This window comes from Aquarana catesbeiana, linkage group LG05 (assembly GCF_042186555.1).
Source record: "Aquarana catesbeiana isolate 2022-GZ linkage group LG05, ASM4218655v1, whole genome shotgun sequence".
Lineage (NCBI taxonomy): Eukaryota > Metazoa > Chordata > Amphibia > Anura > Ranidae > Aquarana > Aquarana catesbeiana.
The window spans coordinates 174,411,823-174,430,641 of record NC_133328.1 but is presented as its reverse complement, the minus strand read 5'-3'; the positions used below and the strand labels follow the sequence as shown (position 1 = coordinate 174,430,641).

The 18,819-nt window shown below is 41.7% G+C and overlaps 1 protein-coding gene across 1 annotated transcript in view; it reads right to left on the bottom strand.

Annotated features, from left to right (window-relative positions):
• Positions 1 to 18,819, bottom strand: part of NPHP3 (nephrocystin 3) — a 114,483-nt gene that overhangs the window by 59,980 nt on the left and 35,684 nt on the right. The window contains exons 10-15 of the mRNA XM_073630357.1: positions 18,515 to 18,679; positions 17,248 to 17,351; positions 15,787 to 15,901; positions 4,430 to 4,573; positions 3,818 to 3,915; positions 410 to 512 (exon numbers count right to left, since the gene is read on the bottom strand). Of these exons, the coding sequence (XP_073486458.1) occupies positions 410 to 512; positions 3,818 to 3,915; positions 4,430 to 4,573; positions 15,787 to 15,901; positions 17,248 to 17,351; positions 18,515 to 18,679 (729 nt within the window). The remainder of the gene's footprint in view (positions 1 to 409; positions 513 to 3,817; positions 3,916 to 4,429; positions 4,574 to 15,786; positions 15,902 to 17,247; positions 17,352 to 18,514; positions 18,680 to 18,819) is intronic.

The following is an 18,819-nucleotide window of genomic DNA, read 5'->3' as shown; positions in this document are numbered from 1 at the left end:
GCCATCATTACCTTCCAGCTGAAAAGCAACCTGTGGTGGATCACTTTTCAGAAGAATATGACAGGCGCCTCAGAGGCAATAAGTCACCTACTAAACTCCTGTTTTAACCTTTAAAAGCCTCAATCGCAACACTGCATGCATTGCAAACAGTTACAGAGTGGTTGTGGCACAGTCCTATTCACTTGAAATGCATTTTACAGCAAAACTGCTTTGCTGATTGCAGTGTGTCCTGCCATTAACCAGGGGCCATGTTAACTTGCAGCTGAACAGTTGAAGGGGGGGGGGTGGCAGTTTAATTTTTAAAGAGCCCCCCTAAATACAGTAAAACACATCAGATATGTAAACAGACTTATGCACATGAACAGCCAACAATAGAACAGAAACGCATAAAAAGAGTAAAGCAATTAACCTGATCTTTGGTCAATACAATACTGGCTCCACTGCATTCAAGATTTAAAAGCTCTTTTACATCTTTAGAGTTTAATGGATCGAGATGAAGAGTTGGCCACAACCTGTAAATGAAAGAAAAATTGCAAAAACAAAAAAAAGGTGTTCTGCATAATTTTCATCAAAAGTGTTTGTACTGTCTTGTTGGAATCATCTACCTTGACATCAGTGAAGGAAAAATAGCACCCCCAAAAAACAAATTCCTATTTGTGTACAAACATAATGGACCCATGGACATACTTAAAACTCATACTAAGCTTCATACATTAAAACAAACCTATGGCTTTTCCAGGTGCAGGCAGCAACTGAATCAATCACTGCCCAACCACTTACAGACAGCTCTAAAGGGTGCCTTGGTTATTTTGAAAAACACTGTTCTATTAGCATGGTATAGCCACAACAAAAATTCCATCAAATGTTGATTACATTATTTCTGAAAAAAATCAGGTGTTCATAAATTGCTGGGGGGAACTGACTAACTGCCACTGACATCACCAGTGGCAGTATTACAGTGATCAGTGCTAAAAATATGTAGAGTCACTGTACTAAAGACACTGGCTGGGAGGGGGTTAACATCTAGGGAGATCAAGGGGTGAAATATGTGCCTAACTGTGTAATGTGTGTATATTGTGCTGCTTTTTACTAATGATCTTTGCAGGGATGAAAAACCTGACAGTTCGCTCCCTGGGAACAGAGCCCTGTGTTGAATTTTAACACAGAGCTCTCAGCTGTGAATGTACACCACTGATCAGCATGTCCCAGCCATGAATCATTGGCCGGGACTTGCTGACAGGCTCCCGCTGTGTTCAAACAAAGAAAAAGCCGGCGCGGGGGACGCATGAGCGCACCCTAAAGCCAGAAGTAGGCAGTGATGTAGCAGTACGTTGCTTTGCCTACAGCGGCCACCCGTCCGCAATACAATACAGGCGGTCATTAAGTGGCTAAAGTACAAAGCATTTCTAGCATATGTCATCTATTTTCTATTTAACCTTGGTTTTTAGCAGTGCGTGCAATTTTAAACCTAGATGTAAAATTTTACTAAACGTAACAGTTGAAATTGTGCAGATTTAAGAAGTTGAAAGTTGCCCCTTTCACACAGGCAATTCGATCATGTCCGTCTGTCAGTTTTTCTTGCGTCTGTTTACACCCGCCTACCTCCAGGTCTGACCTCGTTCACTTATAAAAATGGAAGGAGATCCGTCCTCTTCCGTCCAGACGGATTGGATCGGAGGGTAGTCCGGTGTAAACGGACAGCGGCGTCCGTTTACTCCTAGCCACCCATAGAGTAGAGTGGACATGGATGTGTCACCCACCTGCTCTCCTCTGATCAGCAGAGGATCGGTGAGCTGACTAAGGCTACATGCCCACAGATGGTTTAAAAAACGAGCTGCAAAGCTAGTACCGACGCCAGGAAAAAAGCGGCGTTAAAAACGCTATTTTTTTCACGTTTTGCATCGGCGTCAATGCCCGTTTAGCCACGCTAGCTTTCAGCCGCGTTTCTATGTCTCTATTCAAAATCAGTGGTTCCCTATGGGAGCCCATTGATTTGAATAGAAGTCGCACCAGAAGTCGGATCAAGATGATCTGACTTGCGGTGCTGAGAATCTTGAAGGGGAACCCCGACAAAATTTTGCGCAAGGTTCCCCCCAAGATCCATACCAGACCCTTATCCAAGCACACAGCCCGGCAGGTCAGGAAAGGGAGGGGGACAAGTGAGGGCCCCCCCCCCCCTCCTGGACCAGACCAGGCCACATGCCCTTTAACAAGGGGCCCCTCAGATCACGCCCCCCCACCCTAGGTGAATGAGTATGGGGTACATCGTACTCCTACCCATTCACCTAAAAAAAAGGTGTCAAACATAAACACACTACCCAGCATTACACCGGGAGATCGCATCAACATCGGAAGAAGAACAGAGGGAGAAGATAGCGGAGAAGACCCGGCAAAAGAACAGAAGGTAGCGGAGAAGACCCGGCAAAAAAGCAGAAGATAGGGGAGAGAGAGGACAGCGCAGAGAGGAGAAGAACCAAAGAGGGGAGAAGGCCCAGAGAGGAGAGAATACGTCGCTAGAAGAGGGAGAAGAGCCAGAGCTGCTTTAATAAAATACTTTAAAAATCTGTGTAGTGTGTTTATTTTTGACACTTTTTTTTAGGTGAATGGGTAGGGGTGCGTTGTACCCCATACTCATTCACCTAGGGTGGGAGGCCATGATCTGGGGGGCCCCTTGTTAAAGGGGGCTTCCAGATCACGATAAGTCCCCGCCCGTAGACCCCGACAATCCTTGTCTTCATCAACATGGGGACAAGGTGCTTTGGTGTGGGGGGGCGCAGGGGCCCCCTCTGCCCCAAAGCACCAACCCCCCCATGTTGAGGGCATGTGGCCTGGTATGGTCCAGGTGGGGGGCGCTCGCTCATCCCCCTCCCTTTCCTGACCTGCCAGGCTACGTGCTCGAATAAGGGTCTGGTATGGATCTTGGGGGGAACCTCATGCAAAATTTTGTTGGGGTTCCCCTTCAAGATTCTCAGCACACAAGTCGCACCACAAGTCAGATCATCTTGATCCGATTTTTGGATGCGACTTCTATTCAAATCAATGGGCTCCCATAGGGAACCATTGATTTTGAATAGAGACAGAGAAGCGCTGGACGGGGCATAACGCTGTGTGTACAGCGTTAAGCCTCGTTAAATCGCGTTTAACACCTTTTACCGGCGTCTGGCGTTTTTACAGCTCTAGAGCTGGAGCCTCAGAATGCACTGGCCCTGGGGTTTTTTGGAGCTTAAAAATGCCTATGCCACTTACAGCTCAAAAACGCCATGGTGGGCATGAGGCCATAGGCTAACAGGGAGAGGCATTTTTAAGCTGCAAAAAACGCTCAAAAAAGCGGCTGTAAAAACGTCCGTGGGCATGAGGCCTAAAAATAAAGTCTGATTAAGAACAACTTTTCTAGGAGTATTGTGGATGTACAAAATCATTTACTTCTACAGTACTCAATCTCCACTTGCAGAAAATTTACAGTTTGGAGGGTGAAGGGTCTATTATTTATTTTTTATTCTCTAATGTGTGTTTGATTGGTGCTTGTGAAAATTAAGAAATTTCACTAAACAGAGTGGCAAATCTAAGTCAGCCAATGACAGAGAAGAGGATAAATATATACAGTAGATACAATTAAAAAATAGATTCTGTTTTTAAATATGGTATATAAAGCGTTGGGTATAAGCAATAACCTATTGCAGGGTGAGGCTACGATCTTAAAAAATATGATATTCCTTTGGAGAATACCAGATGCAAGAGTTACAATATGTCAACAGATACTTATTAGTAGTCTGCTCACCGAAGATATTCCTTAGGAGCTATTAGTGACTTTACTCACCTCCATGCCTGAGGACAAGTTTCCACATTCACTGAGACAATTACTCGTACATTCACTGGTAAAGGATCAATGAGCCATTTCATATGCTTTTCTGGTTGCTGTGAATAAAAGAAATGATGGGTTAGTAGCCTTTGCATGTTATTTAAACATTATTTTACAGCTTATTTTAACAAACCATTTTATTGTAGATCAAAAGGATGGTATTTTCTTCTACAACTCACTGGGGGTTATTTACAAAAGGCAAATCCACTTTGCATTGCAAGTGCATTGGAAGTGCAGTTGCTCTAAATCGAAGGGGTAGATCTGAAATGAGTGGAAGCGCTGCCGATTTTATCATCCAATCACGTGCAAGCTAAAATGCTGTTTTTTATTTTCCTTGCATGTTCCCCTCAGATCTACAGCAACTTTACTTCCAAGTGCACTTGCAGTGCACTTGTAGTGCAAAGTGGATTTGCCTTTAGTAAATAACCCCCACTGTCACCAAATAAAAAAATAACTGTAAACCTAATACCTGGGTTCTTATGAGAGAACCAATATCATTTGCATTTTTATCATGGTATGCAATGCTTGTAAACTAAAATAATACAACTTTGTAAAACAACTGGTTCTTACCTCTATTTGGTCAATGGAGTCAATAATGATGATGATGTTCCCCTGGTAGCGAATGGAAAGTTTTTCAAGCCAGTGAGGAAATTCTTCTAAGAACTTTCCAGGATCCATTGAGAGTGATGAGACTGACCAGGAATGCTGCATTAGCTGTACTCAGAACAGAGAAATACATGTGGTTTTATTTGTGATGTACTAAGAACAGTGATTTTTTTGTACTCATCCTTAAAGTGTTACTAAACCCACAACAGTAAAATCAGTCTGTATATGGAGTAAAGCAAGTTCATTTTACTTACTGTGGAACCTAAGGGGTTAATCCTCTGCATTGTGTAAAAAGGCTGTTTGATCCTGTCTTCTCTGATCCTCCCCCTCTTTCACAATCCCCAATCCATCTCCTGATAGGACAGAGCCCCAGAAGTGCACTCTGCACATGCTCAGTTTGATGTGCATTGCTAAAGAGGTTTTTTTTTTGGGGGGGGGGGGTACATGTGATCAGCAGCACAGGGCCAATCAGCACTACCCAGACAGAGGGTCAGGGGTCATGCAGCCTCATAGGACAGTCTGAGGAGAATGAAAACTCCTCCTACAAGCTTTAACCAGTGTTTGGCTGGACACTGACAGAAGTCACAAGACTGCTATATACTGCTGATGAGAAAAGGCATTTAGCAGTGTATATTTACTAAAATAATTGCATTTCCATGTTCTGTGTACTATGGGAGACCAGAATTAGTGAATGCAGGGTTTAGTAACACTTTAAATCCTCCCTCCTAGATCTATTGGAGGACACAGCACACCAAATCTAAAAAGGGGCCAGCTGTGGATATACTTCTACACCCACTTAACAGCTCAGTTTAGCATAGTTTTATGAGCAGGTAGGACATCCTTCTAGAGCTCTGCTGGATTTAGACTTTGCATGCAGTCCTGTGGTCACTGCCACACCAAACAAACATTCTATTGCAGAACCTTGATTCTGCATCATACTTCTCAATAACTGGCATTAATGTGGCTGTAAACCCTTAAATATACCCTGTGAAAAGACTGGCCTCAGGTGATACACAGAGATTAAACAATATGTTGTACCTGTTTATTTACAGCGGTCTTTCCCGTACATTCATTCAAAGTGCAGAATTTACACAGGATCTCTCAGGTCTGAAAAGCAGGGGAGGGACCCCCCCTTCACACAGCACACAGCACACAGGAACAGAGTTGAGGCTGTCAATCAGCTGGAGCTCCCTCTCCTGTCACCTTTTTTCTCTTGGTGTCAAGAAAACTTGTCAGAAATGATTCATGCTGATAGCAGAGGAATTTGTTTTTTTTTTAATGATTAGGTTGAAGACACCTGCTGCCCACTTTTGGTTGGCTGTACATTCCAGTCCTTTTATTAGGACATTATTGTTTTCATGTCTGCTTTGCATTATGTGGAATTGCTTGCAGGTGTGCCGTGTCTTGCTCCCCCCAGTGGCTGTATGGGTCTTTCTTTCATGGGAGCTGCAATGCCAATCCCTCATCCATTGTCCCCGCTCGTCCCATCCTGGATGGGCGGCACCAGGGAGATGCATAGGCGTCTGGTACAACTTTCAGCGAATGGCAGCGGAGTGGCTGACATGTCTTGATGCCGGATCACGCAACTTCTGTCAGGTGATGCTGTAGAGGGACACACACTCCTGCGTTGTCCTTTCCCCTACGATAACCAGGGCTGGTGGGGCTAATTTTCAGTTCCTCCTTTCCCCTGGGCGTCGTTCACCCGGCGTTTGGGGGGATCCTGTGATGGGCCTGCAGGGCTATAAATTGCCGGGCTCAGACACCAGTAATGCAATGCCTCCCAGGTGGTTGGACACACATTATTTTTGGTCAGCATTATCTAGATCCTGGTAGGTACTAACCCTTCCCCTCTCACATTTGTCACTACATATTTACTTTTTTTACCTGTTTTGACCTTGCATTACTGGGGTACTCCCATGCACTGGTGTCACTGTCTCACCAAGCTGCAGTTTATACTTTACAGCACATATACTTAGTTTCACATGTGGACTCTCATTCAATTCAGCTGTTTAGGTTACCTTTACCATTCCCAATTGTACCATGTGGTTGCTCTTGGCCATTTAATCATTATTTGATTATTTTCTCACCAATTTTTTATTTTTTCATCCTTTATTTTTTCCTAATTTTTTTAGTGCACATCATAACCCATATACACTTTTTTCTTGCCACCATCCTTGCAGGCCATGCTGGACGGTTCTGTTTGCCCGTTTTTCCATCTGTCTTGTTTTGCGCTGCCGGCCCAATTTGGATTCTTTACCCACAGTTCCCGGGTCAGACGCCTCCGGTGGCTACCTGTGGGACTTTGGCATGCGGCGTCCTGCATCTCTGTGAGTATGGATCCCTTAGTTTGATTCCCACATTTCAAGCTACCTGATACATTTCCATTTTCATTACTATGTTATATCTTGTAATCATTTATACTTTATAGATTATGTCTACGCATCAACTCCTGAAGAGTGAGACTGAACTCACGAAACGCGTTGGGTCACCATAGATGCTATGACACACTTACCATGGACTATTTGATTACTGTATGTAACCATGTAATGGATCTGTAAATTTGGGCCAGCTGTTTGGCATCATGACACCTTTTTCCAGTGTTATTGCTGGCATATACTTAAAGTGGAGTTCCACCCCCCAAAAAAAAAAATTAGTAATGTGCTTAAAAAAAATTAAAAAAAACATTTGGAGAAAATTTTTTTTTTTTTTTACTCACCTCTAAATGCCTGTTGCTAGGGGGTCCCTCATAGTCTGCCTCCTTCGGTGTCTGGGCTCCTGACATCACTTCCCTCGGCGCAGGAAGGGAGATCGCCTCTCCCCCCTCCCTCTTGTCAATCATCTGGGACACGTGACCGGTCCCAGATGTTTGTGAGGTCAGTGACGGCTCGCGACGCGGCTCGTGCATGCACAGTGGGTGCCCGGCTGTGAAGCCACAGCCGGGTGCCCACAGTTAAATGCCGGCACCGCCAAGCGGGGGGGGGACGAGCGGGGCTTCGATCCCCTGCATTGCTGGACCCTGGGACAGGTAAGTGTCTGATTAAAAGTCAGCAGCTGCAGTATTTGTAGCTGCTGACTTTTAATTTTTTTTTTTTTAAATGGGAACCCCGCTTTAATAAACCCGTACTATGTTTTTATTACTGGCTGTGTGGAGCGTCATCTAAAGTTTCAATGGGCACAACTCTGCATTTGTATGTACAATGAGGATAGAGACACCTCGCAGGGTACTACCAATCATATTTTGTTTTTATAGCAGAGGAATGAAGCAGCAGACAGAAATAACGCTTAGTGTTTTTTATTGAGACAAGTACACTATAGTGGGATATGCTTTGTTCATATTTTATGTCTGAGGTTCACAACCACTTTAAATGCATGGCCTGGAGATGGAGGTTTCTCTGAGGCTTTCCTTTCCACCATGCTTACTCTAGAAAACCATCGTCTTGCAGGGTTCACCACTGTACCTGGAAGGCTTGGTTCTGGTTATGCAAGTCCTAGGGATCCTGATTATGTTCTTTTTTGGTTGGTTAGGTACTTAGCATCCTCTAATCAGGAGTAGATCAGTATATGGTGATCAGAATATCTGAGTGAGCACCCCAGCAAACTCTACATCAACATGCAAGTTGTATTGCAGTTAATTCTTTTTTTGGTGGGAACACAAAATAGAAATTAGAAAACAGATATTAGAGGTTAACACAAATTAAATGAGCCTGCAGAACCTTAGGATTTTTTTTTTCAGTTGCGTTTCCCTGTTTGGTAGAATTAGTTATGTTATATTACAAGGCAAATAATCACGATAGAAGTTGTAGAGATAAAAACTCCCAGCAACAAAAGGACTAATGCCAATTTTTTTTTTTTTATACGGTTATGAAATCAAATTGTTAGGAACCCCAGGGAAACAATTAAATACACAACAGAAATACATACACAGTATGTAAATTGTTACCTGCCAAATGACTAATAACTTTGTTGTGACTCGCACACTTCTACCACACTACACAGCCATGCAGGTGACACTACCATTTCTTGGTTCAGATTGCAGCTTCCCCTACAGCCTGCTCATTGGACAATTATTAGGTGCTGACTAGAGCTGCATGATTCTGGCTAAAACGAGAATCACGATTTTTTTGCTTAGAAGATAGATCACGATTCTCTCACGATTCTCGCAGCATAACATCATCTTTCACATTAAACAAAAAAATTGGGCTAACTTTAATGTTTAGTTTTTTTTTTTTATTCATTGAAGTGTATTTTTTACCAAAAAATTGCGTTTGAAAGACCGCTGGGCAAATACAGTGTGACATAAAATATTGCAGCAATTGACATTTTATTCCATAGGGTCTCTGCTAAAATATATATAATGTTTGGGGGTTCCAAGGAATTTTCTAGCAAAAAATATTGATTTTAACTTAAGAAACAAGTGTCAAAAAAAGATTTAGACTTTAAGTGGTTAAACTTCCTGCATTTACAGGTTGTTAAAAAACTTGGCAGACTGCCTGGATTTTTTCTTTATACAGAAGTTTATCCCTTTGATCTAAGAAGGAAGAGTTAGTTACAATGTTTCATGTTAAAAACTTGGCAGACTGCCCATGTTTTCTTTTGACAGCTGAATGAGCAGATAAGTCTCTCTACTTGTTATATGAAAGAATCTGCAAACTCTGCAATAGAGATGTCAAAGGGGTTGAATGGAGATCACGATTTTTTAACGATTAATTGTGCAGCTCTAGTGCTGACATTATTCATTATCCAGTGACAAGGCAGCTGACAACAGAATATGCTTAGCCAGAGTTCCATGTTATCAGTTTACAACTGAAAAAGGGTTTTGAGGTGTGACAGTCTGAAGTGTAATAAAACAAAGAAAGGTCCAATTTTTCATTAGTGAGTGTAATTATTCCTACATGTATAAGTTATTTGGGAAAGAAATACACAAGAGGATTTTGCCCAAACAAGGAATCCAGAAATTTAGAACACTATGGGGTTGATGTAGTAAAACTGGAGAGTGAAACATCTGGTGCAGCTCCGCATAGAAACCAATCAGCTTCCAGGTTTTATTTTTTATTAACACTTAAAGTGGATGTAAACCCGAATTTTTTTTTTTTTTATATCATACTGTAGAGCAGTGTTTCTCAACTCCAGTCCTCAAGGCACCCCAACAGGTCATGTTTTCGGGCTATCCATTAATTTGCACAGGTGATTTGATCAGTTTCACTGCCTTAGTAATTACCACAGCTGTTTCATCTGAGGGAAATCCTGAAAACATGACCTGTTGGGGCGCCTTGAGGACTGGAGTTGAGAAACACTGCTGTAGAGTATAAGATTTCCTATCATTTGAGCCCAGTCTTGCCACACAGAGTTAATCCAGCTCTGAGGAATCCTCTTTTATTGTTCAGTGAGATAAATCTTGACAAACAGAGAAAAACTTTGTCAAATCCTCCCCCTTGCTGTGAGTGACAGGTGATTTACATCTCCTGCACTAGCCTAATGCCGCGTACACACGGTCGGACTTTTCGTCTACAAAAGTCCGACGGACGCCGACGGACTAAAGCTGGCTGACAATCTGATCGTGTGTGGGCTTCCCCGGACTTTCAGCGGACTTTTCCAGCCGCAAATCTGACGGACTTTAGATTTCAAACATGCTTCAAATTTTTACGTCGTAACTACGCCGGACCCAGAAATCCGCTCGTCTGTATGCTAGTCTGACGGACAAAAACCCACGCTAGGGCAGCTATTGGCTATCAACTTCCTTATTTTAGTCTGGTGTACGTCATCATGTACAAATCCGTCCTACTTTTGTGTGATCGTATGTAGGCAAGTCCGTTCGTTAGAAAGTCCACCGAAAAGTCCGACCGTGTGTATGCGGCATAAGAGACATTCAGTATTTTTTAATTCCCTCCCACTCCTTTCTTCAGCAGCTCTGCAAGGATTGGCTGTTCCACACCTCACCATGATTTGGCATGCTGAAGTCATGTGGTGACTTTCCTGTCTTTTCACTGGATGTTAGAGATCATAACAGAAGTTCAGTGTTAGAAATACACAGGAGAAAATGCATATTGAAAAGGGGAGTGTAGAGGTGGGCGGGGAGTCTACTGACATCACGACTCCACCCACCGAGCTCCAGACAACAGACCCACCCACAGAATATGCAGTTTTTCGGGTCTCATAACAGACAGAGGGGAGACATTTGACAGGTAAAGATACATGCAGGAGGCATGTATATCCTTATAGATAACCCCTATGGCAGTAGTTTAGAAAGGATGACATTGGGTTTACATCCACTTTAATTGAACAAGCTGAAGATAGAAGCCGATTGGCTACCATGCACAGCTGCACCAGATTTTGCACTTTCCAGCTTTAGTAAATCAACCCCTATATGTTTTTGTGTATGTATTTTTTTTTTTTATTGGGCAGCGGTATGAGAGTGGAAAGCATATACTGTTGCTTTTTAATGGACCCCTAACGGACAGCTCTAGTAAGGATGAGCTCAGACGTGTTTGTAGTTCCACATGCCCGAGCCCGCTAGAGAGCTGACACTCCGCAGCGCTAATCACATGCAGTGAGACATTTCCCGATCCGCGGCTGCACAGATCGGGAAATGTCTGCGGAGTGTCAGCTTCGGGCATGTGGAGCTGCAAACATGCCTGAGCTCATCCTTAACAGACAGCAAATATCACTATCATTACACTCCACAAGGAAACGCATACTTTGACCACACGACTGCTTTTTCAGTAGACCCCCAAATGTCAGGACAGTAAATGCTTTAGTGTATAGTATATCAAATCGTAATCTAAGTCTACACACCTCATCAGGCATAATATCATATAGCTAAAAAACCTTATATTCATGCAAATTATGTCTTGGCTACACAAGCATTATTGTTAGCTTCTTATTTCACTACTAATTTAGATAAGGAAATTTACACATGTGGTAATAGATAGGCAAGCATCCAGTATGGAGTACATTAAAGTGATATTATAGCAAATGTTTTTTTCAAAATAACAAATATGTTATAGTTACCTGCTCTGTGCACTGGTTTTGCACAGAGTAGCCCTGATCCTCCTCTTCGTGGGTCTCTCGCCGGTGCTCCTGGCCCCTCCCTCCTGCCGAGAGTTCCCAGAGCAAGCAGTTTGCAATGGGGGCACCCAAGCAGGCTTGGGAGCGAGCCTGCTTGGGTGTGTCCATTCACACACAGCATTGCAGCTCAGCCCCCCCCCTTTTCTTTCATCATTGGCTCACTGGCTGTGATTGACAGCAGCGGGAAACGGGGAGGGAGAGTCCCTGGAGAGCCGAGTCTCTTATGCACATCGCTGGATCGCGATGGAGCTCAGGTACGTATTGAGGGGGGGGAGGGGGCTCTTGCACAAAAAGTTTTTCACCTTCATGCATAGAATGTATGAAGGTAAAAAACCTTGAGCCTTTAGAACCACTTTAAGGCTAGGTGCACACTAGAACGCAGTGCAGGAAACCCACAGCAGGTGTTAATGTTAAGTTAATGGCACCTCAAACACAGGCCTACTTTTGATGCGATGTAGTGTGATCTGAGCTCATTCAAAATGAATAGGCTCAAATCACACCACACTAAATCGCATGTGAATCAAACAGGAATGCGCAGCATGTTCCTATGTGAATTGTGGACAACCGCATTTTTTTTTTATTAACTCAATGGAGTAATGGGCCTAGCACACTTATTGCTTTAGCAATATAAATGTTACATCTTTTTTCCACATAAACTTAGATTTTGCCATGGTATGACTAAAGCCGGGTACACACACACTACTAGTTTTTTTGGGTTGAACGAAAAAAAAACCTGACAGCTCCAGTTGGTACTAACGATAGAACATCAATCTCCCCCACTGAGCTGTTGTGTTCTGACAGGGGGACACTCCGCCTCCCTGCCAGAACACGCCAATCAGCGCTCTCTGCCATAGGCTGACAGTGCTGATCGGGAGCCAGTTGGCTGCTGGTTTTCCAGCATGCTCGTCCGACAGAAGCCAGGCAAACAGCTGGCTTCTGTTAAACTGAGCGCCTTACACACAGGCCGAAAGGAAGGCGGCCGCCACAGATAATCCAAACATGTAAAATGCGCGATAACCGGAACATACAGCTCAGCTGTATGTTTCAGTTATCGCGCATTTTACATGTTTTCCTTTGTAAGTTCAATACTAATAATAATGGAGTTTGCCATTTGACCATATGGGCAATTTGAGAGACAGATTTTTCTGGACTGTTTATTTATTTATATATTTAAAAAAAATTCAGTATTTTTAATAATCAATCACTGTAGCGCAACACACCTTTAATTTTGTTTCTTGTATTTTGTGGTAGTATCTCACATTTGTGCTGCTGCTTTTTTTTCACACTGAATTATCTTTTCACATGCGCAGTATTATTTTTGTATTTATTTTCTTAGGGTCGTAGTCAGCATTATTCTTCCTCCAAACACAACAAATTAATGCCAAAGACTTCAATTTTGGTCTCATCTGACCACAGCGCTTTCTTTCAATCCTTCTCTGAATCATTTAGATGTTCATTGGCAAACTTCAGACAGGCCTGTACATGTGCCTACTTGAGAAGGGGGACCTTGCGGGGACTGCAGGATTTCAATCCATGGCAGTGTACTGTGTTACCAATGGTTTGTTTGGTGACTGTGGTCCCAATTGCCCTGAGATCATTCACAAGTTCCTCCCGTGTAGTTCTGAGGTGATCCCTCATTTTTCTTATAATCATCCTTACCCCCACCATGAGGTAAAATCCTGCATAGAGCTCCGAGGGAAATTAATGGTAATTTTGTATTTCTTCCATTTGGGAATACTTGCTCCAACAGTTGTCTCCTTCTCACCAAGCTTCTTGCCGATGTTCTTGTTGCCCATTCCAGCCTCGTGCAGGTCTACAATCTTGTCCCTGATGTCCTTTGACAGCTCTTTGGTCCTGCCCTTGATGATGAGGTTTGAACTGAGGAAAGAGATTCTGTGGACAGGTGTCTTTTATACACATAACGAGTGGTCGTTAGGAGCACCTTCTTACATTGCCAGGACTAATCTGTGTACCGCATGAGCACATACTGTAGCCAGTCTGTGGGAGCCAGAATTATTGTTGGTTGGTAAGGGATGAAATACTTATTTTACTTACTGAACTGAAACTCAATTTATAACTTTTGTACCGTGTGTTTTTTCTGGATTTTTTGATTGATATTCTGTCTCTATCATTTAAAATACACCTATGCTAACAATTATAGACCCTTCATTTCATTGTGAGTGGGAAAACGTACAAAATCTGCAGGGGATCAAATAATAATTTTCGCCGCTTTATGTTCTAAAAAAATAAAATTGTATGAAGTGATCCATTGAACTCCTCTAAAGTAGCCTCCAAGAAAAAATTTAAAGAGGAGCTCCAGGCTCCCCCCATAAAGCTAAAAGTTAGCAGTATAAATACTGTAGCTGCTGACTTTTAATATTAGAGCACTTTCCTGTCCAGGCATCCAGCAAAATCCTCGTCCGAGCCGATTCTTCAATTGGCTAATCGGGTGGTGGCGCCACCATCCTGACTAAGGGAACCCGGTAGCGAAGCCGGATTACTACTGTGCATGTGCGAAGCGTACTGCGCATTGTGAAAGGCCTGCAGTCTTCTGGGACTTGTGAAGTGTCCGAGAAGGCTGTGGGGGAAGGAGGGGGCCGAACGTCCAGCTCAGGGCATCGCAATGTGGCAGCAGAGGGAGGGGGGAGGCAGACAAGCGGAGCTTCCCCTTTTGGGTGGGGCTCCACTTTAACTGCATCTATGGTCAAAATGTAAAATCATTATATTCTTTTTCATACTGAATTTCATTTATTTTTATTCAATTTTTATTGATCTGAATAATATTGACATTTGTCAAATTACATTGTAAAGATCCTCACATATTTACTTTTTTTACTTGTAACACATATTCACTATGCCCTGTGCGTAGGCACTGCTGTGTTACTCATTTCATAGAGCCTGCCTTCTGAACCACAGAGGAATTTCAAGAGGTGGAGTCAGTATGGGAATCACTGTTTGCAGGTCCTAAGAGATCCAAAATAAACAGCAGAGGAGAAGCTTGGTCTGTCCACAAAGTTGAAAAATAACAGATCTGCTGGCCAGATTACCAGGTAAAAAAATGAAAGAAAAAAAATGAATGCAGTCATCACATTTAACCACTTTAGCCCCAAAAGGATATGCCCCCTTAATGACCAGGCCATTTTTGCGATACGGCACTGCTTTGCTTTAACTGACAATTGCGCAATCGTGAGGCGCTGTATCCAAACAAAATTGATGTCCTTTTTTTCCCCACAAATAGAGCTTTCTTTTGGTGGTATTTGATCACCTCTGCGTTTTTTATTTTTTGCGCTATAAAACCAAAAAAAGAGCGACAATTTTGAAAAAAAAAATGTTTTTACTTTTTGCTATAATAAATATCCCCTAAAAATTAAAAAAAAAAAAAACAAATTTATTCATCAGTTTAGGCCAATATGTATTCTACATATTTTTGGTAAAAAAAAAAAAAAAAAATTGCAATTAGCGTATATTGATTGGTTTGTGCAAACGTTCTAGCGTCTACAAAATAGGGGATAGATTTATAGCCTTTTTTTTTTTTTTTTTTTTTTTACTAGTAATGGTGGCGATCAGTGATTTTTAGTGGGACTGCGACATTGCGGCAGGCAGATCGGACATTTTTTTGGGACCATCAACATTTATACAGCGATCAGTGCTATAAAAATGCACTGATTACTGTGTAAGTGTCACTGGCAGGGAAGGGGTTAACACTAGGGGGCGATTAAGGGGTTAAATGTGTTCCCTCATGTGTGTTTCTAACTGTGGGGGCAGTGTACTGACTGGAGGAGGAGACGGATTGCTGTTCCTAATTACTAGGAAAAGCAGATCTGTCTCTCCTCTCCTGTCAGAACGGGGATTTGTGTGTTTACACACACAAATCCCCGTTCTGGCTCTTGTGCCCACGATTGTGGGTGGCCAGAGTACATCTCGCCCACCGGCCACGAACACTGGGTCCCCCCGCTGTGCAGCAGCACGCGCGCATGCCTGCTATGGCTCTTAAAGGAGCCAGCGTACCGGTATGGCGATTTGCGCAGGGGAGCCAACCTGCCGCTGCAAATTTACGTGAGCTAGTTGGGAGGTGGATTGTTAGGCTGCAATACTTTACAATTTTGGTTTTGCATTTGGACACGCTAAGTCTTTCCTGTAGAACCTCTTACAAACAACATTTGTGCACTAATATAGGTTGGATGTGGTTTTATGGTATAACCCTGTTTTAATACCTCCTGCCGTTTACAATGACCAGTTGATAAAAAGAATATTACCTTAAGGGTCAGTCTTTTTATGATGAGTGCTGGCTCTGAGCTGGTAGACATTGGTTTTCCAACAAAGTGATACAACATCAGAGTGTTTGGTGAATGCTTCTGCTGAAGCTGAATCCTGTACATAGAAAACACAGCTAGTCACTGGGAGCTTAAACTGCTGACCTGATCATTGTTCAAACTGATTCTATAGAAAAAAAAAAAAAAAAAAAAAACAACATACCATTATAGCACAACAAAGCAAAAATCAAAGTGGCATTTTGTAAAAGTGCTTGCATCAGAGGAATATTTTGGATGCATTTAAAAAAAGAAGAATGCTAAGCTACAACAAGTTTACATCCGGGTCAGTCATTTATAACCCTTTGCACTATGAAGCAAATAAATAAATAAAAATCAATAGTTATTGTTCTGTTGAAAAATAAATAAAACAAAATATAAAGACGTGTTCTTTTAAAAAAATAAAAAAGAAGGAAGGTTAAAAAAGTGGATCATTATAACCATGGATATGCATTATAACACTAAAACAAATAAAATCGCTGTAAAACAAAATCTTCACAGACATTATGTTAACGAAAGTCTATGTTTGAGGATTACTGTCTTACTACAGCTGATTTTTTTTTAGTTTAGGGTAGATCACGAAAGAGTTATCATTTCTGGCATGTTTTTATTTCTGTCTGTGAACCCATTTGGGAGGTTTTCCCTCACTTTCTTTCCTTGTAACACTTGCATAATGAATATGGAGATGGTTGTCGCTGGGACAAGAAGGCATGGACAGCAATAGAAACCCTGTGAATGTTCTAATGCTGTATGTGATACTTTCCAGGGGATAATATTCTGTATGTTGGTATGTGTTGTTATTAAATAATTGCAACTTTTTATAGTAAATTGGTAGCACAATTGGTAAAGCGCTGAGCAAACTGTTGGCGCTTTATAAATCCCGTATAATAATAATTGACTATTAATTGTAGTCAACTAACTATTAAGGGATAGGGTTATGGCGGGTGTTTGTATGATTTATTCATTTTGTTTATTACTTGTTGTAGTTTTAGTGTGTTTTTATTTTTTCTGCTCTTTTTTCTTATGTGTAGATTTGGGCAAAGAGGCTACAATTTCATTTCCTTTTCTAATCTTGTATTCTAGTATAACACATTTCTTGAATCCGAACTGTACAAACTCTACTAAAAATGTGTCTTTGTTCCTGTTTGTCCCTATTAGAGGAGTTTCCCATCATTTCCTCTCTGAACAGAAATATAGGGGAAATCTCAATAGGACTACAGACAGCAATAAAAGCCAACCCTTCTCTAATATACCCATTGATAATTGTTTTGGATGAAATTGGACTAAACAGCAAGAAGTTTTAAAATCGGGTAATCCAGAAAGACCACTGCTATATTTTCAGTAATTTACTGCAACATTATCTGTTACCTACAAAAATCTTCAAACTGTATTGACCAAAAAACATACCACTTTGATAGGAGAAGAGATTTCCCTGAACCTGGTCCTCCTGTTATAAGGAGAGGTGGAATAGGAGCTGGAGCAGCCACCAAATCATTCAAACGATCATAATACTAGCATAAAAAAAATACATAGTTATACATTGTGAGTAAAAAAAGAAACATTCATTCTAAAAACAAATCAACTGGGACAGAATTGTACTTTAATTAAAAACATGAACCAGAGAAAAAAAATTTAAAAAACCCAAAATGTAACTATCGGTACTTCATAAATATAGAAGTAATAAAGTAGAACTGAATGAAAAACTTTTACTCATTTTGGATAGAGTATGGGAGGGTTATAACCGCTGTCAAGTTTTTTTTGCCATCTGTGTCCCATTGAAGCGATAACCCTTTACTTCATATCTCAAAGCTACAACAGAAAGGAGGAAAAATCCCTCCAAAGAGGGAAATCCCTGGTAGTCACCAGAGCTAACGTACGCATTAGGTAAATTTCCCTCTATTTCTGTTCTCTTGGGGTTTTCTTTTATTTTCCCTTTCATTGATCACGGTCACCAGGACAAATAGAGAGGATGGATCTCCCTAACAGGGACATGGACAGCAAAAAAACAAAAAACAAAGAAAAAAAAAAAACTGACAAGTTCTCTAATCTCTAGCTATTCTTCTAAAACAAAAAAAAAATTGCCTTGATTTATACTTTAAGATATTAGACGTGTGTACACGCATAGGCTACCGCTATAGTGTGAACATGCCCTTGGGCTGGACATACACTGATTGAAGTTTGAAACTGTTCACACAAGTTAGCTTGTACATAACGCACACATGCTGGCATGCTCCCCAGCTCAATGGAAGTCAATTGAAGTTGAAGGGAGGGACATGTCAGAAAATCTTTCAGTGATCAGCAGCTGCAACCAATCCACTATAGCCACTGAAAAAAAGTATTCTGACAGCGGTGGCCACCCATGTAAGAATACAATGTCCTGGTGGGGGGAGGATTCTTCCATCAACTTTTTTTGTATGGATAAAGCAATCTGCTAGATTTTTGTCATTCAGTTTATTGGCTGAACAATAAAAAAATAACCGTGTATGGCAAGCTTTAGAGGCTCATTATAATGAAATGGAGGAGCAACTATGCAGAATTACACCACCAAGTGCTCCTGCAAGTGGGATGCAAAATTACACCTCCAAATAAAAATTGGTTGCAACAAAAAGAGACATCTCATTTATTCCTCAGAGAGGTTTGGATGATTTAAACAGGCTGAGCAACCTAAACTCACTTTGTCAAACCCAAGCTCACATGTTGAATGAGATGCATGCTGAAAAGCCTCCATCTGCTCCTGCTCATCATGAACATCCCACAGGACATCTCCAAAATCATCATCTTCCTGGATTGCTGTATCATCCTTGGATTCAGGGTCCGATATCTCAGCGGCCAACAAATCCTGCAGAGAGAAGTCACATCTGCTACTTGAATTGTAAAACTACAGTCAATATGAATGGAAGGTAGCGCAAAATGCTAAACTCCCATACACGGTACAGTTGGAAATACCAAGATAGGAGATGTGGGTTGACTTCAGAGTTT